Consider the following 25,202-nt stretch of genomic DNA (forward strand, 5'->3'; position numbering starts at 1 on the left):
GAAGAACAGTGGGCTGGGAACGAGGGACACAGACCTGAAAGTGAGTGCCCTGCTGGCTAGGAGGACCCAAAGGGATTTCACCTGGAGGGGATCCCTGGACCCTTTTCCTTGCGAGTGCATGGTGTGTCTGTGTAGGGTGTGGTGGTGGTGGTGGTGTTGGCGGTGGTGGTGTGTGTGTGTGTGTAAAGGTGTCATGCCTCACCCCAACCTAGCCTGCAGTCCCTTTTCTTGTCTCTGTCGCCCCTTTTTCTGTCTTCCTTTAAGAAGGTGGGAGGAGGGGCAGATGGTACCTGAATTAGAAGAAAGTCCAAGCGTCCTTCTTCCAGTCCCAACGGCCTGCCCCACGCTCCGTTATTCCAGGGGTGCTGGGCCAGCGCCCCCACTGTGTTCCTGAGTCCATCTCTCCGAGTCTGCGCTCGGGGGGGTGGGGGTGGGTAAGTGAATTCAAGTAAAGGAATGGCTGGGTTCAGTGGGTGGGAGTGAGGAGCATTCCCCCAGCCCCAAGGACCCTCCTCTTCCTTGTATTCACAACAGAAAGGTCAGTTAGGAGCAAGGAGCTGGGTAGGCAAAGTCTCACCCTTGAGCTGGTTTCATTTTCCTAAATAAACCAGATGCTTGGTGGGGAGACTGAGCAGGGCCGGGGGGCGGGGGGAGGGTGTGGAGAAGCCAGGCTGCAGGGGGCGGGGGGAGGGGCGCCTGCCCCCACCCGGGATGCCCGTCCCAGCACCAGCTAGCACTGGGCCCAGAGCTGCAGCACACGGGGAAGGGCTGGACTTCCAGAAGCTTCCTGGCCCCGGTCACGCCCACCTGACGGCCCTCCAGTCCTTGCCCTCCCTCCCTCCTTCCCTCCTTCTGCCTCCATCGGCCTAAACTCACTGGTGTGCACCGCAGCCGCCCCCCGCCCCCCCCAACCCCCGCTCAGCCCCTTGAAGCCGCAGCAAACCCCACAATCTCGAGGCCACACACGTCCCCTCGTGGTTTTTCTCCATGCTTCTCCACACTGGCTTTGCTGGCCCTGGAATCTCTGGAAAAATAAACTCAGGAGGTGAAAAGTTGACTTGGTTTCTCGGTGTTTTTGTTTTCTGGCAGGCGGTGCGGGGAGGGGTGGAGAGGAGCTGGGTGCCGTGTTTTCTTTTTCCTCTTCCGCCGCCGAGAACGACATCAAACGAACGATGAAAACCCTGCGATGGGGGCCCGGGAGCCCGGGGCGAGGCTGCTGGGGGGGCGGTAGAGGGTGCTCTGCTGGCTCGGGGGGTTCGGGGGGTTCTGGGGCGTTGGGGTCCGACTGGCCTTGGGCCGGAAGAGGCTGCCCTGCTGGGCGCTGCTGCTGTTGGAGAGGGTGGCGTGGTCCGGCTCGCCCGGGTCGCTCTCCGTGTAGCTGTAGGCCTGGGCCCGAGAGATGCCCTTCTGCTGGCGGCGCCAGGAGTTGTAATAGGTGGGGTCGCTGATGTAGTGGTTGACGAAAGAGTGGGCCTTCTGGTGGCTCGCGTCAACCTCGTACTCGCTGTCGCTTCCCTGGGAGGGCAGAGAACCGATAGGATGTCAGCGACCCCGGGGACGGGTCAGCGCGGTCAGGGCTGGGAGGCGCAGAGCACTCTGGGCTGAAGCTCCACTCAGCCTCCTCAGCGCCCTGCACCGTGGGCATGTCAGCCCCGAGTCTGCCACGGGGGTGAAAGGCATTCAGAACACGTGATGGGTAGGAAGTGTCTCCCCCAGAGCTGGCACAGAGCCTGCGGATGCTGACGTGACCCAGAAGACCCAAGTTCTAAGCTTTTGAAAAAAATCAAAGTTAGGGATGGGATGCGGGGTGGGAGGGAGGCTCAAGAGGAAGGGGATAGATATATATATATATATATGTTATATATGTATATACACAATATATGTATCTATTAATACTTATAGTTGATTCATGCTGTACAGCAGCAACCACCACAACACTGTAAAGCAATTATACTGCAATTGAAAAATAAATTTCAATTAAAAAAGAAAAAGAGCTCCATGAATCAGTAAAAAAAAAAAAGAAAAAAAAATCAAGGTGAAATTCACACACCACTGTCGAGGGTGTGATTCACCAGCATTTGGTACATGCACACTGTCGGGCAACCATCGCTTCTTTTCATTTCAAAACATTCCCATCATCACCACAGAGTAAAACCCGGCGCCCACTAAGCAGTCGCTCCCCACTTCCTCCTCCCCAACCTCCTCCCCCCATCCCTACCCCTTGCAGCCACCCATCTACTCTCGACCCCTTGGATTGACCCGTTCTGGATGTTGCATAAAAATGGAATCACACTGTATGCAGCTTTTGTGTCTGAGCTTCTTTCGTTTAGTATGGTGTTTTCCGAGGTTGTATGCATTATGGTTCTTTCCTTTCTGTATTCCTGATGCTTTGTTATCTTTGCTGACCCTGGAGGGACTGCCCCTCCCAAGACTAGACAGGTCTTAGAGAGCAAGCAGCTTTTTATACCCAGAGCCCCTGCCTGCATCGCCTCCTCTGATGGGCGCTTACACGCTGACTTGGACCCACTATTTCCTGCCTCCAATCACCGCAGGGTCAGGTACCAGACAACTAGGGGCAGCCCCTACCCTCCAGGGTCCCCTGAATTCATCAAACTCTGCTAAGCCTGCTTGCCTTGCCTCTGGGAACCTGAATAAAGGGCGCAGGGTGAGTTTTCCTGTTTCCTTCCTGCTCCATCCGCCTCCTCACCAAGCCTGGTACCTCCTCATGTGGCTCCACGTGGCCTGCTGTGCCCCCTCTTCTGGGGATCTGCGAATAATAAGCTATCTTTCCACTAGCAGTCATCTCCTGATCTGCTGGCCTCATCAAACCTGAAGAATAACCAACCGACATTTAAAAATAGAGGTTCAGGGACCTCCCTGCTGGTCCAATGGTTAAGAATCCACCTCGCAACGCAGGGGATGCGGGTTTGATCCCTGGTTGGGAAACTAAGATTCTCCATGCCACGGAGAAAGTAAACCTGAGCACTCTGGAGCCTGAACACCACAGCTACCGAGCTGGCACACCCCAACTGGAGAGTCCGCGCTGCAACAGAAGCCCCTGTGTGCTGCAACCGAGACCCGACGCAACCAGATGGATAAATAAAAACACATCTCTAAGACAGTAAATAAAGCAGAGGCCCACGCATGATACCCTGAGTTCCAGTCCCGATCCAGCCTCTGACTTACTGTGTGACTGGGGACAAAGCCAGGACCAGATTGGAAGGCCTTTGAGGCTCCTGGCGCTGAACAAAATGCTGATGCTCACCCACGTGTGATCCAAAATAAAAGCCACACTCGGTTATAAAAGAAGCACGAGAAAGATTATCAACAGAAGTTCTGAATTTTCACACGGTGATGACCCTGAAGCTCTGGGGGAGAAATAAAAAAAATTAAATTATCCTTAATACGGTTGATATTCTGGGGTCCTTGGCCCGTGCTCTAGCTGGCTTTTGGGAAAATCGGTGCAAGAGAAGAGTCCATCTGGTTTGTAAAGTAACATTCGACTCTGAATCGTGGAGCTAAAAATATCATGCATCTCTTCCCCACCCCCAGCTCCCAGCGATGTTTTGAGAACTAAAAAGACAGCAGATGGAAAGGCCTTTAGAACTCTCTGGAAGGGATGCACTGGTTTTAGTGAACAGTACATGCTCAACAAATATCATTCTAGAAGACCAAGCTCGAGTTGCCTCATCTCTGCCCAGTGAATACATGCTTAGAGGCAGTAAATTCATTTTATCAGCTGGAGTGAAATACACATTGGCAAACCCTGCAGTCCAGTGAGCACAGTATAAACAAGTCCAGGGTAATCATCTGTGTCTTGCTCTATAGGCAAGGAAAATGGAGGGCTTCCCTGATGGTTTGGTGATTGAGAACCCATCTTAAAATGGAAGGTCACCGGTTTGATCCCTGGTCTGGGAAGATTCTACATGTCCCGGAGCAGCTAAGCCCGTGAGCCACAACCACTGAAGCCTGAGCACGCCTAAATCCCCTGCCCCACAACGCGAGGAGCCATGCAGTGGGAAGCCCGCGCACGGCAACTACCCACCGTGGCCAAAAACTCAGCACAGAAATCTTAGAAAAGGAGAAAAAAGAAAACAGAGCGTTGCCCTTGCCCAAAGGTTCTGAGCCATGTGTGGGAAAGGTAGTGTGCACCTGTTTTCAGGAACTCAAAGCCCTTTGCAGCATCTAAGCCTTCAAGGGAAACGGGTACAAAGCACAGAACTAAAATGACACCAACTCTGGAGCAGGCTCGCTGCCAGACAGGAGGAAACGCTGAGTTGCGTTCTCGTCTTTAAATTTCACACCTCTGTGCTGCAGCTATGATGATGCTACTACCTGAGTGCTGAAGAGAGAGTGATGGTTTTGCCCAAGGAAAGGATGAGCTGGACCTGAACACAGTTTGGCCTGATTTTCCGAAACCTACACATGCTCCGAACTCCCGAACTCCTGCCTGGAGGTCACAAGAAGGGGAAGGGGAACTCCTCTGTCCTCGAAGGGGATGTTAAATGCTCCCAGACTGATCTGCTGATTCATGTGCTCTGGCTCTTCTTCTCCACCCCCTTCCTCAGCCCCCACAGCGCTCCCGCCACCCCAGCAGGCACTCCCAGGACCCCCATCGTCTTGGCAGGCAGGGCCGGCTGCCCACGACAATGGAGAATCCCTCACCCGTTCTCCCGTGATGCAGAGCAGCACAATAGAAGCGCTTTCTTTGCCGACAGCCCAGCTGCCAGCCCAGGAGCGAACAAAGGGGCTGCAGAGACCGCAGGGCTCCGTATGCCAAGGGCAGGCAAGGGGGCCGGGGGTGGGCTCCTGAAGCCCGGGGCCGCAGTGAGGCCAGCCCAGGGGCAGGAGGTCTGAGCCAGACGTGGAGGGTACAGGAGGCTGGGGGGGCGCAGTCCCTGGGGTCCAGGCACAGTGAGGGTCTGTGAGTCTGGGGATCAAGAGAGGGGCCCCACGGTTTTCCCTACATGTCAGCTCCCTCTTGGAGGGCACCCACCGACTGGCTGGAGTGACTACTAGATGTTCTAGAACTTCAGCGAGCCCCAGGCCCCAGCCTTGGAGACACATCCCCAAATCACTGTGGGTCTGGAGTGAATGAGTCTCCAGGCTGGGGGGGTGGGGGGACAGAAGCACCACCTGATTCTGTCCCTTCCCAGCTGGGTAAGGGTGGACCTATCCTCTCTCGGCCTCAGTATCCTGGTCAGTACAATGGGTGGATCCTGACGTTCACAGGATGAACTCAACTAATATATGCGAGAACAGTCTAAAGGTATCATTAGGGGAAAAGTGAAAGGGGTCTGTTGACATGGGGCCTGAAGCCCCTCTGGGAAAGATCACAGGGGCACGGGATAGGGGAGACTGACTCACATTTTTAATTAAATTTATTTTTGCCTCACCATGCAGCTTGCGGAATCTTAGTTCTCTGACCAGGGACTGAACTCACACCGCAGACTTACCACTAGACCGCCAGGAAGTCCCAAGGGGAGGCTGACCAGTGCTCAGACAGCCCGGGAAGGAGAATGCTTGGTTCCTGCCTACCCACAACCCCACTGCCACCCCCAGGATGAAGCTGTGACCAGCAGGGTGGGGAAGGGGCCTCTCTGGCCCTCCTGGGGGCCCAAACCAAAGCCCATTTGTCCAAATCATCTCCTGCCCTCTGTTAAGCACCTACTGTGTGCCACTGGACTGGGACAGCAAAGCCGGTGGAGGAGGGGTGCGGCGGGGGCGGGCACAGGCAGGGCGGCTAGAGTCTGGTCCACCCCTCCCCCAGCTCCCCAACACCACAGGAGGGGGTCTCTGCACGCACTCCCCTCTGTCTCCACCTCCGAGAACATCTGTTTCTTTTCTGGACGGGGGTGGGGTACGAAGAGAAGAAAGAAAGCGAGGGGGGGCCAGGGGCTCCCAATCCTGCTTTCAACTCTCGCCCGGCCCTCGGTAATTGAATGCAGCTTCCCAGTCGCCGGCCCAGCACAAAGGGGGCCTTTCATGGCTAGTCCCTGGCTGCCAGGCAATCAGGCCACCGCTTCAGCTCCCAGGCCTCTTAACAGCAGCTCAAAGCCACTCCATCAGCAATTACCGGGCCCGGGGAAGGGGGAGAGGGCAGCCTCCAGGCTCAGAGCGAGTGAGGTGGGGACCTGAGGGAGGGAGGACCCCGAGAAAGGACCGAGACAAAAGAGAGGGAGCAAAGGAAGGCCTTTCTCTATTCTGTCTCTTTCTGGAAGCAGGGACAGTGGTATCAGATCAGCAGGAGACAGGCAAGCGCTGTCCTGGGCTCGGGGACCAGGCAGAGAGCCCTTGGGTATGTGTGTGTGCACTCAGCTCTGTCCGACTCTCTGTGACCCCCTGGACTGCAGCCCGCCAGGCTCCTCTGTCCACGGGACTCTCCAGGCAAGAGTGCTGGAGTGGGTCGCCATGCCCTCTTCCACGGGATCTTCCTGGCCCGGGACAGAACCCTCATTTCCTTGAGTCTCCTGCATTGTCAGGCGGCTTCTTTACTAACTGCGCCACTGGGGAATCCACCTGGGAGCCCTTATCTTGTTGAATCTCAAGAAGCCTGGTGGGAAAGTGTTGCCCCAGGTGAGGTGTCACCCTGGGCAGCTCCTTCGGAGACTGGCAGCTGGAGCCCCGCCCCAACTCGCGGCCCAGGTTCCCCCTGGGGGACACTTTCCTCCAGGGTTCTTGGGCGCCCTACCCCTCCCGGGTGCTACAGAGGGCCCAACCTGTGTGCGGTCACTACCTCCATCCAGGCCTCCCCCAGGGGTCAGGGGTTAAGAAGTGCCATTCGTAAACAATCCTTAGAGCCACTCCTGGCTAACTCTTCGGATTGGGTGCTCAATAAACAGTATATACAATCTAACAGGTCCTATGTATTGATAACAAAGGAAGCTGAGCGCCGAAGACTTGATGCTTTTGAACTGTGGTGTTGGAGAAGACTCTTGAGAGTCCTTGGAATGCAAGGAGATCGACCAGTCCACCTTAAAAGATACCAGTCCTGAATATTCACTGGAAGGATTGATGCTGAAGCTAAAACTCCAATACTTTGGCCATCTGATGTGACGAGCTGACTCATTTGAAAAGACCCTGATGCTGGGAAAGACTGCAGGTGGGAGAAGAAGGGGATGACAGAGGATGAGATGGTTGATGGCATCACCGACTCAATGGACATGAGTTTGAATAAACTCTGGGAGTTGGTGATGGACAGGGAGGCCTGGTGCGCTGCAGTCCATGGGGTTGCAAAGAGTCGGACACGACTGAGCGACGGAACTGAACGGAACTGATTGATAATTCCTTTTTCTTTTAGGCTCAATTTCATGATAATGAGCTTACAGGGCTGACCCAGGACATCACAGAGAACTGAGTACTGATTAAGAGAGGCTTGCCATCGCCTTGGAATTTCTCTCCATTGAGATTTACTTGTGTGCTAACTATGTGATTTTTCTACCCATCGTGGGCTCTGACTTTGAAATGAAGCTGGACCGTGGCCATACTTTGTTTTTAGAAGTTCCATCACATAAGCCTCAGCCTTTGTGGGTCCCCCTGCCGGGGAACCTCCTTCTCCACAGACCCCTGGAGACACGGCCCCCAGCCCCACCCCGTGCCTTCTGGAGGGAAACCGGCCCTTCCCTCCTCCGGCCTCCACCCACAGCCCTGTTCTGGCCTTTCCCACATGGCAGCATGTGTGTTTGTTTATAAGAAGCCTTGACTTTGTGTTTATTACCATATCACAGGGAAATGGCTGGGCAGCTAGAAACAGAAGAATCCAGTTCCGGAGGGCGACTTTTGGGTGGTCTGACTTAAGAGTTCCAACCAGGTGGCACGGGGCCTGGGGGCGGGGGCTTCAGGAAGACAGCTGGCCCGAGGGGTCGGGGGGTTGGCTGCTGACCCTGAGGGAGGTTCCCCGGGCAGGACTAACAGCGCCTCTCCTGTGAGCCCGGAGCTGGAAGTCGTGAGGCTGGGTGCTGCACGTTCTGGACACTAATGTGCAGTCCAGCTGCTTCTCACGGGGGCGAGCGAGCAGCACAGGGAGTTATTTATGGAGAGCGCTGGCATCTGCAGAGATGAAAGGGCCCAGGCGGACCCTGGGAGGTTCGGCCACCAGTCCCCCGTGTCCCCCCGCCCCAGGGCACTGGTATGCGGAGCATCACTCAGTGGACATCCGAGGGCGGCCAGCTGCTCTGTCTCCCATCTGCCCCCGACTCCAGCCCACACGGAGCCGGGACCCTGAGTTTGCACATTCGGACCTGAGTCAACTCGCTTAAGCTCTCTGACCCCAGTTTTCCCATTCGTACAAAGATGCCACTGAGGCCTGGCTCGGAGGGTCGGTGTGAAGCTACGCTGTGGTGAGGCGCTTGGGTAGCCCACGGCGGGCGCAGCTGTTGTCATCACTGCCACTTTGAAGGGCCTCTTTGAATGTCTGAGATCTGATGCTGGTTAAAAAGGAAAGCTTACAATCACAAATCTTTGTTTCTCTATCCTGCTAACCATACTTGGTCTTGAGTCTGTTCAGCCTGATGACCTTCTCCAGTAACTCTTTCATGGTTTCAACAGACACGCACAGATTGACCACATCCCAGTGACGTGCAGGACACTGGGGATACAGCGTGAGCAAAACTGTCACGGTCCCTGCCCTCAAGGAACTCGTGCTGGCAGTTCAGTTGCTTAGTCGTGTCCAACTCTTCTGACCCCATGGACTGTAGCCCGCCAGGCTCCTCCGTCCATGGGATTTCCCAGGCAAGAATCCTGGAGTGGGTTGCCATTTCCTTCTCCAGGGGATCTTCCGGACCCAGGGACTGAATTCGGCTCTCCTGCCCTCAGGGAACTTAGCTTTCAGAGTAAATAAGCCCGGGGATTCCCTGGTGGCCCAGGGTTAGGACTCTGTGCCTCTACTGCAACGGGCACTGGTTCAATTCCTGGTCAGGGAACTAAGACCCCACATGCTGCGTGCTGAAGCCCCCCTCCCAAAAGAAAAAGAACAGAGTACATAAACCCAAGTCAACTGAATCCAGCCCCAGATCAAACCCCAACTATCCCAAAGGCCGCACACGGAGCTCCAGGCCTGGGCTGTGGTCCTCAGATCTGGCATTCTGGAACCAGAAAGCCTCCTCTCTAGGGTGTGCGCTCCCGGAGAGGGCGGGGGGTGGGGTAGTGACTGGTCCCAGTTTGCTATGGAAACAGTGTTCAAGTGAAGGGTTTGTTCTGAATAAATGAGACCAATAGCTATAAGGAGGATTCCGGGTGCTCTGTCCATCCTGGGGTGACTTCTGAAGTGGGATGCTCCTGGGATGGGAATTCTTCTCCCAGCAACTTCTTCAAGGCTGGGGGGCCCTGGCATGGCCTCAGGGGCCAGCTCTGCGTCCCATGTGGGTGTCCCCCAGACTCACGCAGGGTGCTCAGAGAGCTCCCGGGACTGGGGCAGTCCCTTGTGGACTCAGAGGAGTTACTCTCTGAAAGGTCGGCGCTCAGCTGATGAGCGTGGATCACAATGCCCTCTGCAGAAGGTCAGGGGGGCTGAGCAGAGTCAACAGGGAGCCTCTTCTGCCGGCCACCACGATGCCCTCTCCACAGACAGGAAGGGGCTCAGGAAGCCCTTGGTGACTGCCCCACTGACACGGGGAAATCCCTTTAATTTTGTTTTTTTGGCTGCGTTGTGAGGTGTGTGTGATCTTAGCTTCCTGACCAGGGATTGAACCTGTGCCCCCTGCATTGGAAGCCTAGAGTCTTAACCACTGGACTACCAGGGGAGTCTCCCTTTACCTTTTTGACTTTTACCTTGGGTACCGACAAGCCAAAGGCTCATCACCATCTTTGGGGAGAAAGAAGAAAAAGTGCTTCAGGAAGCACGGCCGTGTAAGTCCCAGTATGGGCGTGGCAGCAAACAGTTAACTACTCACAACGAGATGCCATAACCTGGATCACGTGGGTGCCCATGTAAACCAGGCTAAGCTGCGTCTTGGCCTCTGCCAGCTCTGAGCTGTGGTGTCAGCTCCAGCCTCACCGGCTCTGCCAAGCCTGATGGTAACCCTGGAGCCGAACAAAACAGCAGTGAGCAAGAGAGAGGCCTTCGGTCCAGGGGGCCGCGACTGGACCCCAGGCTGGCTGGCACCTCCTGCCCGGCCAGCAGCCCCACTTCCTGCTGGCCTCTCTCCCTTCTCACCCTCTCCCAGGACCGGACAGCAAGGCCCAGGGCGTGGGACACCGTGGCCTTTTGCGGCCCCTTCCTTGGCAACCAGCAGGCTTGGCCAAGGCCAGGAGGGCTAGGGCGAGAGGCTGTAACATTACTCGGCTGGAATGCACCAGACCCCCCTCCCCAAAGCTCGGGGCAGAGTGTCCACGCATGACCCTGCCTGACCACCCAATGGCAGCCTCTCTAAAGCTCCATGTCTCCCAAAGGCACCACCCCCTTCTCAGTATTAAGAGCTGACATTCATTGAACGTAACCTCAGCAAATCCTCCCCACTGTCCCATGAGCCCATTCTGCAGCGAGAGAAACTGAGGCTTCAAGATATTTCTCAGTACACTCATGAGGCCCTTGACTCCTGGGCAGCAGAGCCAGGACACAACTCAGGTCTAAAGCTCCAAAGCTTAACGCCTTAGTGGTCCGCACTGCTTCCCAATCTTGGGGGCCCAGCCCCCCACTTCTGGAGCTCATTCTGACCCTGATTAGCTAGGTTCAGCTGTTCTCCGGCTCCGGCCGAGCAGGGCTCCAGTGTCTGCATCCCTCTCCTCGTCTTTGAGGAGAGACGGGCCAGGACAACCGGGGACAGAGCATGTTGGGGGGCTCCTGCAAGACTTTTGCTCTTGGGAGTTCCAGGGACCCCACCAGCCCAGGTGCAGACTGAGCGCAGCTCGGACATGGCGGTTGACCTGAGTGCGCCGTCCAGGGGGTTTCCTGGGGCCCCTCGGTCTTTCCAGTCCATAAAGGGAAGGAGGGCAGGAAGCGGTGGGCAGGCCCATACTCCGGGGTGGGGGGCTTCACACAGCACCCCACCGCGAGCGGGCACCAGGCCCTCCTGCCCCTCACCTGAGAGTCGGAGATTTCCGAGGGCTTCTCCGTCAGGCTGCTGCTCTCTGCCGGGATGAGGTCGTTGTACTTGGTGACGTCCTCGTCGGAGTAGTGAAGGCTGCCCGGGCTGGGCCGGGGGGGAGACCTGGGAGAGTGGGCGACAGGGGGCTGAGGGGAGGCCCGGGGAGGGTGGGGGGCGGGGGGCTGAGGGGAGACCCGGGGAGAGTGGGGGACAGGGGGGAGACCGGGGGAGAGTGGGGGGCTGAGGGGAGACCCGGGGAGAGTGGGGGACAGGGGGGAGACCGGGGGAGAGTGGGGGGCTGAGGGGAGACCCGGGGAGAGTGGGGGACAGGGGGGAGCCCGGGGGAGAGTGGGGGGCTGAGGGGAGACCCGGGGAGAGTGGGGGACAGGGGGGAGACCGGGGGAGAGTGGGGGGCGGGGGGAGACCGGGGGAGAGTGGGGGGCTGAGGGGAGACCCGGGGAGAGTGGGGGACAGGGGGAGACCGGGGGAGAGTGGGGGACGGGGGGAGACCGGGGGAGAGTCGGGGGCTGAGGGGAGACCCGGGGAGGGTGGGGGACAGGGGGGAGACTGGGGAGAGTGGGGGGCTGAGGGGAGACCTGCGGAGGGTGGGGGGCAGGGGGGCAGGTGGCCCTCTGCGGGACCCTCCGTCTCTCCTTACTGTGTCTGCGTTTTGACAGGCCTGGGCCCTGGGGCGCAGGGCCTCGGGCTGGAGACCCCAGGGCAGGTATGTATGTGTGTGTGTGTGTGTGTGTGTGTGTATGTCCCTAGGGCTTGTAGGCCTAGCAGCAACCTCCCAGTGGGTGTGTGTCTATGTGTGTGTGTGTATCTGTATGTGCGTCTGTGTGTGTGTGTGTGTGTCTCTAGGGCGTGTGTATCTGTGTGTCTGTGTGTGTGCCTGTGAGTGTCTATGTGTGTCTGTGTGTCTATGTGTGTGTGTGTCTGTGTCTGTGTCTGTGTGTGTGTCTATGTGTGTGTGTGTGTGTGTGTCTATGTGTGTGTGTGCGTGTATCTTGTGTGAGTCTGTGTGTGTCTGTGTGTGTGTCTATATGTGTGTGTGAGTCTATGTGTGTCTGTGTGTCTGTGTGTGCGTGTCTATGTGTCTCTGTGTGTGTGTGTCTATGTGTGTGTGTGTCTATGTGTGTCTGTCTGTGTGTCTATGTGTGTGTGTGTCTATGTGTGTCTGTGTGTGTGTGCGTGTATCTTGTGAGTCTGTGTGTCTGTGTGTGTGTCTATATGTGTGTGTGTGTATGCGTGTGTGTATGTGTGTGTGTGTCTATGTATGTCTGTGAGTCTGTGTGTCTGTGTGTCTGTGTATGTGTGCCTATGTGTGTCTGTGTCTGTCTGTCTGTGTGTGTGTCTATGTGTGTGTCTCTGTGTGTCTATGTGTGTGTGTGTCTGTGTATGTGTGTGTCTATGTGTGTCTGTGTGTGTGTCTATGTGTGTCTGTGTGTGTGCATGCGTGTATCTTGTGTGAGTCTGTGTGTGTCTGTGTGTGTGTCTATATGTGTCGATGTGTCTGTGTATGTGTGTGTGTGTCTATGTGTGTGTGTGTGTCTATGTGTGCGTGTGCGTGTATCTTGTGTGAGTCTGTGTGTGTCTGTGTCTGTGTCTATATGTGTCGATGTGTGTGTGTATGTGTGTGTGTGTGTCTATGTGTGTCTGTGTCTATGTGTGTCTGTATGTGTGTGTGTGTGTGTCTATGCGTGTCTGTGTGTGTGTGTACGTGTATCTTGTGTGAATCTGTGTGTCTGTGTATGTGTGTGTCTATGTGTGTCTGTGTGTCTATGTGTGTCTGTGTGTGCATGCGTGTATCTTGTGTGAGTCTGTGTGTGTCTGTGTGTGCTGATGTGTCTGTGTATGTGTGTGTCGATGTGTGTGTGTGTGTGTGTGTCTGTGTCTGTGTGTGTGTGTGGATGTGTGTGTGTGTGTCTATGCGTGTCTGTGTGTGTGTGTACGTGTATCTTGTGTAAATCTGTGTGTGTGTGTGTGTGAGTCTATGTGTGTCTGTGAGTCTATGTGTGTGTGTGTGTCTATGTGTGTCTGTGTGTGTGTGTGTCTCTAGGCCTTGTAGGCCCAGGACCAGCCTCCCACACCGGCTCAGGCACTGGGGCGCTGGGGAGGCTGCACCCTGCTTCTCCAGTGGTGCTCCCAAGGCCCCAGGCAGGGGAGGCTTGGCAGTGAGCGTTACACAGCGTTTCTGGGCCGCACGGAGACCCTGGCACTGAAATCTCAGGTGAGGTCTGGACACCTGCCCTGCAGACAAGCTCCCCAGGTGACTCTCAAACTCACAAGGGGAGCTCTAGAGAGTGGATGCCGAGGGTCGGGGGAGAAAAGAGGCACACGGCCTCCTTCCTTCCACGTCTGCTTGGAGACCAGAGACAGGCCAAGGCCTGCCCTACCTTCGAAAAACCAGCCCTGGAGAAAGCTGTGCGCTTCCCAGGGAGTGAGAGGCCAGCCGGCTCTGAGTCATCTCAGACACCCAGGACAGGCGCCTCGGGCGCTCCACCTGCTGCGGGGTGTGTGAGAGGTGGGGGGCTGGGCTGGGGGCCACGCAGGCTCCCAGAGGCCCTGGGCAGGTGGCTGGGGTCCCCCATGACTCTGCCTTACTCATGTCTTCCCAGGAAGGGGTGCCAGGAGGCCCTGCCCAGCGCCCGATGCCCCGTGATCGGGCCCGTCGGCTCCAGGAAACCTTCATAGCACACAGGCCCTGAACCCCAGCGGCCCCGCCCGAGCCAAAGGTGGCTTCCTGCTGAAATGCCGCTCTGAGAACAGCCTGGTGGCCGGTGACCGTGTCAGAAGCAATACCCCTGCCACCTCCAACCCCTTGTACCGTATCTGCGTGGATTTTATGCCAATCAACAAAGCTGCATCTTTAAGCTACTTAGAAACAGCAGAGCTAGCAGCAGCATCACTAGACGAGACAGGCAGACACAGGACACCAACAGGAGGGGGGAGATGGGGGGCCAGGCTAACACCGTCTTGGCGACACACGCTGTGCCTGGGTCAGGCCTCAGGAGCCTGGGGATGGTTTGGGGCACGTGGGATTTCTGTGTGTACACAGTGATGGAGGGGACACACAGGGGCCGCGGTGTGTGTACACTGGGGGTGTGAGAGGCGGGCGAAGCCAGCCTGTGGGTGAAACGCCCTCTTGTTCCATGTGGCAGGGCCCTGGAGCCAGCCTGGCGGGGCCACGGTGGCCACGCTGGGCCTGCCACCACGGCCTCAAATGGCTCTTTCTTTGGAAAGCTGGCTTTGGCGGGAGATGAGAGCTCGGCTTGGCTGGCCTGTGCACCCCTCCCGCTGGAAGTCCTCCTGCTGAACACACACGTTGCCTCTTCCTTTCAGGACCAGACAGAGGGAACCTTTGTGAGCTGGCCCTGGGAGAGGCATCCCCTCAGTTCCGTGGGCACCTCCGATGAGCCGGGAATGTTAACGGGGCCGAGGCTGGAGCCCCTGAGCTGCAGCCCCAACCTCTCCTTCATGCTCTCGATGTCTGAAACTGCCAGGTCAATCAGGTGACGCTCAGGTGAGCCCTAGCAACTGACCCTGACCTTGGAAACGGGCAGCCTGGTGGGCCACAGTGGGTGGGGCTAGCAGGGGCCCTGGGTGGAGAGGAGTCAGGCGAATATAGGAGCTGGTGCAGCCTGGTCCCCTCCTGGTTGGCTCTTCTTGGATGCTGCCTTTTGAGGACAATGTGGGGTGTATAGACTTCAAGGGTGGGTGGGAGAAAACTGACTATGGCCACAGAGGGTGTGAGCAGGTGCCTGGGGAGAGGGCATCCCCTCTTTCTAGAACGGGAAGGTCAGGCGAAGGCAGAAGCAGTCATGGGGGACTCCTGGCAGCTCTTGAGTGTGTCTGCCCAGCCCACTTTCACTGGGTGCCTCTCACCTTTCGGGCCAGTGGCTATCAGGGCTTCAGGCCTGTACCAGGAGCACTTGGCCCCAAACAGCAGTTAGTGGTTTGCAAAGTTGTGCAAACGATTTGCATCCTGCTGTGGCTGGCAGACACCCTCTGTCCCCAGCTCCTCGTGACTTTCTCCCCACCCCGCTGTGGAGCTGCCTGGGCTCGGCTCTCTCTGCCTAGTGACCATTCCTAGCGAATGCCGCTTCCAGGGGGGCTGCCCTGGTGGCGCAGTGGTAAAGAATCCACCTGCCGATGTAGGAAATGCGGGTTTGATCCCTGGGTCAGGAAGATTCCCCTGGAGGAGGAAATAGCAACCCACTCCAGTATCCTTGCCAGGGAAATTACATAGACAAAGGAGCCTGGTGGGCTAATCCATGTGGTCACAAAGAGTCGGACACAACCGAGCAACTGAGCATGCTGCTTCCAGGACGAGGTGAAGCCAGCTGCATGCTGCCTGCTCTGTGGCCCAGGCGATGCTGGCCCCACCTCCACCCGCCCGGCACCCCATGCAGAGAGCCCACTACCTTGTATACAGGCCATTCTTTCGGCAGAAGGAGTTCTTGACAGAGAGTCGTCGGTTGTTGAGTTCCAGGGCAGGAAAACTGCTCTCATCCAAACTCATCATCTCGCCATGGCCCAGCGCACCAGTCTTGGTACTGTTGCCTGGGGAGGGCAGAGATTGACATCCATCACGCACTCCATCCTTTTAGACCGCGTGGCCCCTTTCCCCTATGGCTGGGCTGCCCCCTCTTTCTTTTGTTAGGGTTTAAACCAAAACTGGAGATGGAGATTGTGAGACTGTGTGTAGGAACCCTAGGAGACCCCCACCCCCATCAGAGTGGCTGCTTTTCCAGGAGAGACCTCCCCCACACCACCTTTGCCGAAAAGGGAGATGGTCCCGAGAAAGTCCCATCCACCAGCTCACCTGCGTCTGTCTTCTTAGCATACTTCTTGCTCTGGCCTCGGATGATGAGCACAAAGACGAGGAGCAGGATGAAGATGAGGCCAACAAGTGCGATGACCACCAAGAACCACCACTCCTCGTAGAAGGGGTTGGCTTTCTGGGCTGGAGCATGGAGTGGGCGTCAGGTCCGTGGTGCTCAGACCTGTCCTGCCTCCAAGCCTGTGGCTCCAGCTAGGACCCTACCACCTGCTCTCACATTTTACGGGCAGGTGAGTCTGCGCCCTCAGAACGAGGTAGAATCTTGGGTTGGTAGGGATGGTTTCATCTCAAGGGCCAGCTCTGGTTTATCAGTAAAGGGGCTGCCTGGAGGGCTGGTTTGAGAAAGGGCTGAGGCCATTTCTAGACTGATTGATTAGTGATGTCTGCTAAAAATACAGGCGGAAGAGTGAGTTGAGGCGGTTTCTCGACTCCTGAGTGCTGGGATTGATTAGTGATGTCTGCTAAAGCTACAGGAGGAAGAGTGAGTTGAGGGGGTTTCTCGACTCCTGAGTGCTGGGATTGATTAGTGATGTCTGCTAAAGATACAGGAGGAAGAGTGAGTTGAGGAGGTTTCTCGACTCCTGAGTGCTGGGATTGATTAGTGATGTCTGCTAAGCACACAGGAGGAGCAGGGCCTGTGCGCTTGCTATTTTTTCTTATTTTTCCTTGCCACTTATGGCCCAGGGGCTACCTTGGTAGATGTCAATGTGTGCTAGAAAGGTGCTTGCCTGGCCTGTGGTGTGCCTGGGACAGTTTCTCTCCCAAGGTTCAGTAGGGACAGAATCTTTTCTGGTAGGCGGGAGGGTGGACATGAGCAGGTCTTCAGAAAGGCTCCTCCAGGGAGACTCCCCTTCTTTCAAAGCCGCCAGGACTGTGCTCCCTGCATGGGGCTGGTACTAATCCGCGCTGCTGACTGAGGGGGCGGGCTCTTCTATTTCAGACTTGAAGTGCTGACTTCCTGTCATTTGGTTCTATCAATCAGGCCAAGGGCAAAAGCATATGGCTTCTGAAACTGGCCCAGTGAGTAGAAACTTTGAAAGCTATTCCTGTCTCAGGGGAAGTGCCTATTAAAAGTGATTAGATGTGGGTCCGTGGGTTTCAATACTGGTCGTCTGTGAGCTCGGAGGTGATGGGAAGAGAAAGGCAGGAAGGAAGGGCTAGGGATGGAGTCCTGCCCTCGCAGGATGCTGCTCGCTCAGGCCTGAGCTTCACAGGCTCCAGGCTCTATGTTGGGGGGTGGTTTCCATGGATACACAGTGTATGACCCGATGCCCTCGATTTCCTGGGTGATAAGCCCACGGAAGCTTCCATCTTGGTCCCACTGATTCATCCTCAAGCCCACTGGGCCCGCTGCCCAGGGCTTCTGGAGTCCTTGGAAAGGAACTCCCAAGACCTCTGCCCCCCAGCTCCTTCCGGAGTTGAAGGCTGACCCGGGCCCCAGCCCAGGGATCTTGGCTTCGGAGAACTGAGAGGACAATGCCTTCTGGGTCCCCAGACCAGTGCCTCTGGGGCTGCTGCCTCTCCTCCCTCGTCCCTTCCCCAGACCCCCCACCCCTCACGCTGTAGGTGGTACCTGGTACAGACTGGGAGGGGCTGCTGGGGGTCCCGAAACCGTAGTCATTGACTGCGATGACCCGGAAGTCGTAGCTCACACCTGGCTTGAGGATGTCCATGCTGAATGTGTAGGACGTGACCTCCTTGGGGATGTCTTTGATGAGAATGTCCCAGAGCCCCTCATCTGCGGGAGGACAGAGAGGGAGGCACCTGTTGGGAGGGGGCAGTCTGCCTGACCTTAACCGGTGCTCCCAGACCCCAGGCCTGTTGGGCCTGCCCCCTTGACACCGAATCCCCCATGCTTGGCGCTGAGTAGGTCCTCAGGAGATACTTTTTACAAGTATCTGACCCTTTTATTCTTTTTTTTATACTTTAATTAATTAATCCCAGCCATGACTGCAAGGAAATCCAACCAGTCCATCCCAAAGGAAATCAGTCTTAAACTGGAAGGACTGATGCTTGAATTGGAAGGACTGATGCTGAAGCTGAAGCTCCAATACTTTGGCCACCTGATGCTAAGAACTGACTCACTGGAAAAGACCCTGATGCTGGGAAAGATTGCAGGCAGGAGGAGAAGGGGACGACAGAGGATGAGATGGTTGGATGATATCAATGACTTGATGGACATGAGTTTGAGTAAGCTCCAGGAGTTGGTGATGGACAGGGAGGCCTGGTGTGCTGCAGCCCATGGGGTCGCAAAGAGTTGGACACGACTGAGCGACTGAGCTGAACTGATGCCATGCAGCCTGTGAGATCTTAGTTCCCTGACCAGGGATTGAAGCCAGATCCTGGCTGAGTCCTAACCACTGGACCACCAGGAACTCCCTCTCCCTCTTTTTAATTAAAATCTCTGCAAAATATTGAAAAATGTATCATAAGTGGAAAACTTTTTAACACCCAATCCAACTCCACCGTCCAGTGAAAGAGCCTCCCCATCCAGCACTTTGTGCAAAAGAAATCTATAGATTCATTTCCCACGACAGTAAAAAGTGCTGGCCAGCAGGCTTTTAAGAGGCTGCCTAATATGCTATCATGAGTCCCAGGTGGCTCAGATGGTGAAGAATCTGCTCGCAATGCAAGAGACGTGGGTTTGTTCCTTGGGTTGGGAAGATCCCCTGGAGAAGGGCACAGCGACCCCCTCTAGTACTCTTGGCTGGAGAATCCCAGGGACAGAGGAGCCTGGCGGGCTACAGTCCATGGGGTCACAGAGTCAGACACGACTGAGTGACTAGGCACACTGTTCTATCATGAAGGTAGGCTCTCCTTTTCTTGGGCTTCCCTGGTGGCTCAGACGGTAAGAATCCGTCTGCGATGCAGGAGACCAAGGTTCTATCCTTGGGTCTGGAAGATCCCCTGGAGAAGGAAATGGCAACCCACTCCAGTATTTGTGCCTGGAGGATCCCATGGACAGAGGAGCCGGATGGGCTACTGTTCTTGGGGTGGCAGAGTCGGACACGACTGAGCGACTAACACTTTCACTTTCACTTAGCCAGGCCCCTATTTTTCTGCTCCCTTTCCACAAAAGCCATACAGGGTAGTGTTAGTGTTCCTGCCTGCGGTCTGCCCCTCCTTGACCCCCACGCAGGAACAAATGATGTGGCCAGACCACAAGCTCGGGAACGAAACGCTGTGGCTCCGGCCTGCAGCCCCAGGACTTAGCTGATATGCAGCATGGGTCCCATGGGTCCCAAATGTCAGGTGGGTCCCTCCCTGGTCTGCAGAACGTGGCTTCTCATGTCTAGTCGGTTCTGCCCAAACCAAGCACAGCGGTGCAGGGGGAGCTGAAGACGAGGGCGATTTCACCCTCAGAATGAGGAATCTGTGCCCCCAGCCTTCAAGGGGTCCTGGCCTGATCCTTCCTCTTATGCTCTGCCCTTGACCACAACTATGTGGACCGAGTCACGGCCCCCAAACCCAGAACACCAGGTCCCATGCTGGGCCTCCCAGGGAACGCTGGAAAATCCACAGGGCTGAAGTCCTGGGCCAACATTCCACAGCCTGGCACCCCGGCAGGCCAACTTGGATGGAAAAAACAGGCTCCAGGCCCTGGATGGGAGAAGCAGGAGGTGGTCTCCCGGCCAAGTCAGCAGCCTGGAGGGCCAGAGAGGGACCATCTGGAGTGGGGAGGAAGCCAAGGCTGCCTGTATGTTCCGGCTACACGTTGGATCTGAGCTGCTGGACATAATAGCTGTTTACATGATATTTGCGACTGCAATTATTAGCCCAAGATTGAGGCAATGACTGGGTGCTGGCGGCTTCCTGGAACTTCTGGAGTGAATTATTTGCTATCGAGATGATTAGCGCTCAGCCACCCTGCAGTACTAACCATGTCGCTGGGATGTGCCAATGGCCCCATTAGGAGTATTAGCTCCTAAGATGCCAGCTTCCCAATTAGTATTTGCTGCTTGTGCGGGAGCAACACAGTCTTCTTTTTTCCTTTCTTTCTCAACTTGGGTTACCTAGTCACACATCCATGGAACATCGAGAACAAGCCTCCAGCCTGTACTAACTCCAGCACCTCTGATGAATTGGAAACCCAGCAACGGAGGGAGCTGGCCGGGGGCGGGAGCTCCTGGGGGGAAGAGGAGCCCAAGAGGCCGCCGCGGGTGTCGCTGTGACCCATCAGCGACTTATCCAGCCGCTCCTGATGCCTTCAGAGGTTCTCGTGATTCGATTTCAGGCTTGAGAGGAGAGCCCGGGACGTGATAGGAACTGTGGCGAGAGCCGGGATGCAGAGACGGCACTCAAAGGGGCGCTGGTTCTCCAGGGGACGGCCAGCCTCCTGGTGGGCTTTGGTCAGTGGGGTCACGTGGAGGCAGTGGGCGTTTAGCCAACAGGGGCCCAAACCTTTGTTCCTCTGGCTTCTTGGATGACCCCCCCGACTCGAGCTGGTCCTCACCCGGCGATAAACCCTGTTCTCCAGGGCCTCCAGGGTGAGCCTTAACTAGGGTGCGAGTCCCGTGTCCCACTCGCCACAGGGGCCCTCCTCGCTTCCCCCTGGCAGAGCACAAGCACCCTGTCATGCGATGACCCCCAGCCGCCTCAGCCCGGGTGAACGTACCTGAAGGCCGAGCCTCGAGGACGTAGCGGGTGATGGGCCCTTTGCCTGGGTCTCCACTGGACCAGTGAATAGCAATGGCCGAGCTGTACCGCACAATGATGGGCACTCCAGGCGGGCCGGGGGCACCTGTACACACACACACACACACACACACGCACACACGGTGAGCAAGGGGATGCCCCAGAGCGGGGCCATGTGCCCCACCCATCTCCCTGAGCTCCAGCGCGAGGACCCGAGTACAAAACCCCGGCCAGGGTGTCCGGAACCCCTCCACGTGCCATGCCCCCGAGGAGCGTGTCCCGGCCAGGCCTGAAGGACACGACTTACTCTCCGCCAGGTCACCCACAGCCCCTGCCTTCCAGGAGAGGATGTAGGGAGATGCCACAAAGGCCCCCAGCTGCACTCCCTCTAAGGGCGAGGCCAGAGAGGAGGCCGAGGCCGCAGGAGGATCCGGGGCCCCTGCCACCACGAGGAGGGAGGAAGGACCCAGCCCTGCCCCTGGGACGGGCTCTCTGGGGTGACAGGTGCCTCAGGGGCCACTGGGGGGGCCAACCCCAGGGCCCAGAGCAGGAGGGAGGAGCTTGGTCTGTAGGCAGAGGACTGAGCGAGCCTGCTGTGTCCACAGAGCGTCCTGAGCCCCTTCCTGTCCGGAGGCCCTGCCGTGCTGGCTCCCAGGGCCCCCAGGGCCCCGGCCTGCTGATCCCCATGTGCCTGGAGCCCCGCCTCCTGGGAGCCTGGACACAGCAGGTGCTTCCTCCATGCCTGCGGGACGGGACAGTACCAGGCAGCAGGGTGTGGGCGGCAGGCTGGCCCGGGGCCCCTGTGGACGCCTTGGGGGAAGGAGCCGAGAGCCCAACTTCAGACTGAAGCGCCTCCAGGCCCTGAGGGAGGTGACCGGCCAGACGGCAGGCAGGCGAGGGGCTCACCTCCTGAGCCTGGTGGCCCACGGCCCAGCCCTGCCCACGGCCTCGGAGGGCCTCAGAGCCTGCCTGCCTGCCTTCCTTCCTTCCTTCCTCCCTTCCCGCACCAGCATCCTGCCCACAGCCCAGGGCAAAGGTGGAGGGCTGGCGGGTGTGGGATGCTGCCCAGGCGGGTGTGAGCGGTGGGGCGGGGCTCCCAGCACCCTGGGCTCTCATTCTCTCCAGGGCAGAACCTAGGGCGGAGTGGAGCTGTCTCCAGACTAGAAGCTTCCAGCCTGCCCGTGGAGCTGGCCTGGAGGGAAGAGGGTGCCAGGCCGCACGTCCACTGACCCCTCCTCCAGCGGGCGCAGTGCGGAGCTTTCTCAGAGCCCCTCCCCACTCCTCCGCACTTCCTCCCCGCTCCCCCAAACCCCGACACTTCTGGGCTCAGGTTAGAACACCGTGTTCTCCAGGCAGGCCTCTCCAGGCCCCCCGCCCCTGCTCTGTCCTCCTGGTCTCCTGCCAGCTCCCTTCCTGCTTTTGTTTCCCTGGGAAGCGGCTCAGGTGAGAGGCGCCCGCCTGCCCGGGGAGGGCCTGGGGGCAGGTGGAGGGCAGGGGGAGGCAGCTCCCTGGCAAGCTGCCTGCTGCGGCCCTGCAGGCTGTGTTCCAACCCTGGGAGCCTTGGGAGCCAGCCTGCCCTTCTTCAGAACCAGAGGTGGGGAGAAAGCACCCAGTAAGAAAGTGAAGGGCGGCCGCCTGGAACCTGCTCCCACTGGGCAGCAGAGGCCACCCGGCCGGGTCAGCACCTCCCAGCTCAGGGAGGTGGGCAAGGAGGACGGGGAGGAGGGGCTTCAGGGGGAGGCTGGTGGGGCTGTGTACATTCTCGGTGGGGGCAGGGGGACAGAAATGCAGAGAGTCTTCGAGGCAACATCTACATCAGGAGAGGACATCCTGCATGAAAGAGGCCCTGGGGGGCTAAGCCTCAGCCTCAAGAAGAAGAGTTCCCCCAGCCTGAGGACGACTCCAGGGAGGGTCACAAAGTCCAAACTAAGCTACTCTTTCCTTCCTGGTCCCCAGTGCTCCCCGTCACCCCGGGCCCAGTGCACAGGGCCTGGCCTGCCCCCTAACGCTGCCCCTCTGTCCCCTGTCTAGGGGGCATGCGGCCGGCAGGCCTCCCTGGACCCGGTCCCACGCCTGCAGACCCCCAGAGCCCTGGCTGTCACAGCAGGTACCAGAGAGCCACTTGGGCTCTTTCGTTCAAATGCACATCCCAGGGATGCTCAGGGATGCTGCCTAACTTGGGCCCCAGGAATCAGCGTTATCACGAGAACCCCAGGGGTTCTGACATCAGTGTCTCCTTGAGACACGCTCTGATGACACAGGTGACCCCTGCAGCCCGGCTGGCCCTCCCTCACAGCTGGCCACCCCCCCACCCCACCACCCACCGCCTCAGCTGCCATCAGAATCCTGTGGAATGCTGGTCTCTCTTCCCACGCATCCATCTAAATGCCGCACCCCATGAGGTGTTCTGGAATTGCCGACTTTGTTTATTTCATTTTTAAATTTAAAAAATTATTGTTAATTAATTTATATGGCTTCACTGGGTCTTCGTTGTGGCAGGCAGGATTTTGATCTTAGCTGCAGCATATGGACCCTCAGGTGGGGGCCTCTGAGATCTAGTTCCCTGACAGGGATGGAACCCGCTGCACTGGGAGCGAGGGGTCTTAGCTGCTGGACCATCAGGGATGTCCCCCCTTTAAGTGCCCCCTTGTCCTCCCCCATCCTTCCCCCCAGGCCCGCCCCATGGTGCTGCCTTGAAGTCCTCGTGGGCCTGAAAGCTCCACCAGAGACCCCGTCTTACTCAACTCTGCACCCCCAGGCACGCTCTGGATGCCCCTTTCTGACCTGGGGGGCCGCGTGTGGGGACAGCTGCCCCCAGGCCCACCCAAGGCTCCCTTACCTTCTCCAGGGCCCGTGGTGACGTTGGCTTCAATCTCAGGCCCGTAGGTGAAGGTCTTGGCTCTGATGCGGAACCTGTAGGTCATCCCCTCCGCCAGGTCCTTCACCTTCAGCCACAGGGGGCTGCTGCCCTTCACGTCCACCGTCACGATCTTACTGACCCCTGGGGAGGAAGCATGAGGCCTGTGAGGGCCACAGGCCCTGGTGGGGGAGGCCGTCGGGGAGGGAATGGTCAGCGCTGGCCAGGGGCTGCACCCCCTGGAGTCAGGCTGGGACCGGCACCCTTGACCACATGGAGTGTTTCCAAGACCGTTCTCAGAACAGAGTCCTGTAGCCTGTCCTCAAGAATATATACATTTATGTTGCCTGCTGGTCTGCGGAGTGAAAAACTATAGTGTCCTTTAGCATCTGGAGGGAAAAATCAACTATCTCGTTTAATTTAACCATCGTACCTCACACATTGGTTCCCCCACATCCCATCCCTTAGAAATCACATTCCAAGGACCATCTTTCAGGAAGTGCTTCTGTAAAGACACCGCCATCTGGAGCTGGAGGGGACACATGTGTGGCTGTACCCACAGCCCAGGACAACCTCAGATCCGGCCCGGCTCCCTCCCTCCACAGTGCCAGCGAGAGCTGGGGGCTCACGCGGCCCTCCATCAGCCACACCCACCAGGCTCTTCAGGGCCAAAGTGAGGACGCTACGGCTCCCCGAATCTTAGCTACTAGAGGGGAGGCTGGGACGGTCTCCAGGAGGTGAGAGTTTGTGCTCTGCGCCTCCCATGTCAAAGTCCTCCTGAGTGTCAGCCTCTCCAGGACCTGGTTTCATCTCCCACACCCACCGAGGAGCTGGTCACCCCAGGAGACAGACTTCGCAGCCAGCAGGCTGGCCTCAGAGTGCAGGGCTGGCCCCGGGTTCTCCGGGCACGTCTCCTGCCCTGGCTTCAGTCTGTGCTAACGAATGAGGGTATCGACAGCATCTTAGGCAGGTGCTACAGGGTGGAAGAAAATAACCGAGCACCTGGCTGGGGGGCGGGATGAAGTCCTGATGGACAGATCGGTGGGTGCTCCAGGGGGCTTCCCGAAGGGGTCACGAGCCTGTGGGGTCACGGGGTGGATGTGCCCTGAGACCTGGGACATGCAGTCCTGGGTACACGCCCCTCGACTTGCCGGAGCAAACTCCTCACCGGCCTGGGTCTTGGCTTTCCCTACAGGGAGGTAGGGGTGCTGCGTCCTTGTTCCCTGCATCTTAGCGAGGCCTGTTTGCTGCCGACCAGAGTCTGGGGCTGAGGCGAGAGCAGGGTGCAGGCTCACTGCTGGCCCAGCTGGGCACCGTCTCACTAGCCCAGGCAGTTCCCGTCAGTGGGCTGTCAAGGGCAGATGGGAGTCTGGAAGGCCTCGGAGGCGCCACGTGGTCCAGACGCCACTGGGCTGAGCGACAAGCAGGCGAAGGGTCCACACTTCTCCGGGTGTGGACCCCCCTAGACACAGCCCCGAGAGCCCGTCTGGCCCGTGTCTAGCCCCCAAGACCTCTGTCTTCTCCTTCCTTCCGTGGGAGGAATGGCTCCTTTCCTGGGTCCCACACCTAACCACTCCTCCTCCTGGGGCCCTCCAGGCCCTGGGGAGCTGCTGACATGCAGGTGGGGGGTGGGAAGACTGAGGGCCAGTGTTCCCTGGGCTGATCCAGAAGGGCTCAGCTCCCAGGGCTCAGCCTTGTTCTGGTCGGGCTCTGCGGTCTGGGAGGGGTGGCCGGCCACACCCCCAAGGCCTCACTGGGCCCTGGAACTGGGCACAGGCCTCCCGGGGCACAGTCTCCTTCCTGCCTTTCTGACTCTGCAGCAGTGATTTCAGCTGTGGTG

General features: G+C 57.8%; 1 protein-coding gene across 3 annotated transcripts in view; it reads right to left on the reverse strand.

The window, feature by feature from the left end:
- Positions 1-1,053: 1,053 nt before the first annotated feature.
- The window catches only part of SDK2 (sidekick cell adhesion molecule 2), a 265,615-nt gene continuing 241,466 nt past the window's right edge, over positions 1,054-25,202 (reverse strand). For all 3 annotated transcript variants that reach the window (XM_086355961.1, XM_086355960.1, XM_086355962.1), the window contains 7 exons: positions 23,345-23,506; positions 20,486-20,611; positions 17,444-17,608; positions 15,853-15,993; positions 15,452-15,590; positions 11,021-11,147; positions 1,054-1,515 (listed from right to left, as the gene is read on the reverse strand). In XM_086355961.1, the coding sequence (XP_086212087.1) occupies positions 1,162-1,515; positions 11,021-11,147; positions 15,452-15,590; positions 15,853-15,993; positions 17,444-17,608; positions 20,486-20,611; positions 23,345-23,506 (1,214 nt within the window). In that variant the 3' untranslated portion in view covers positions 1,054-1,161. The remainder of the gene's footprint in view (positions 1,516-11,020; positions 11,148-15,451; positions 15,591-15,852; positions 15,994-17,443; positions 17,609-20,485; positions 20,612-23,344; positions 23,507-25,202) is intronic.

Source organism: Bos grunniens, chromosome 19 (assembly GCF_055505025.1).
Source record: "Bos grunniens cultivar Pamir isolate PY7600 chromosome 19, Bosgru_T2T1.0, whole genome shotgun sequence".
Lineage (NCBI taxonomy): Eukaryota > Metazoa > Chordata > Mammalia > Artiodactyla > Bovidae > Bos > Bos grunniens.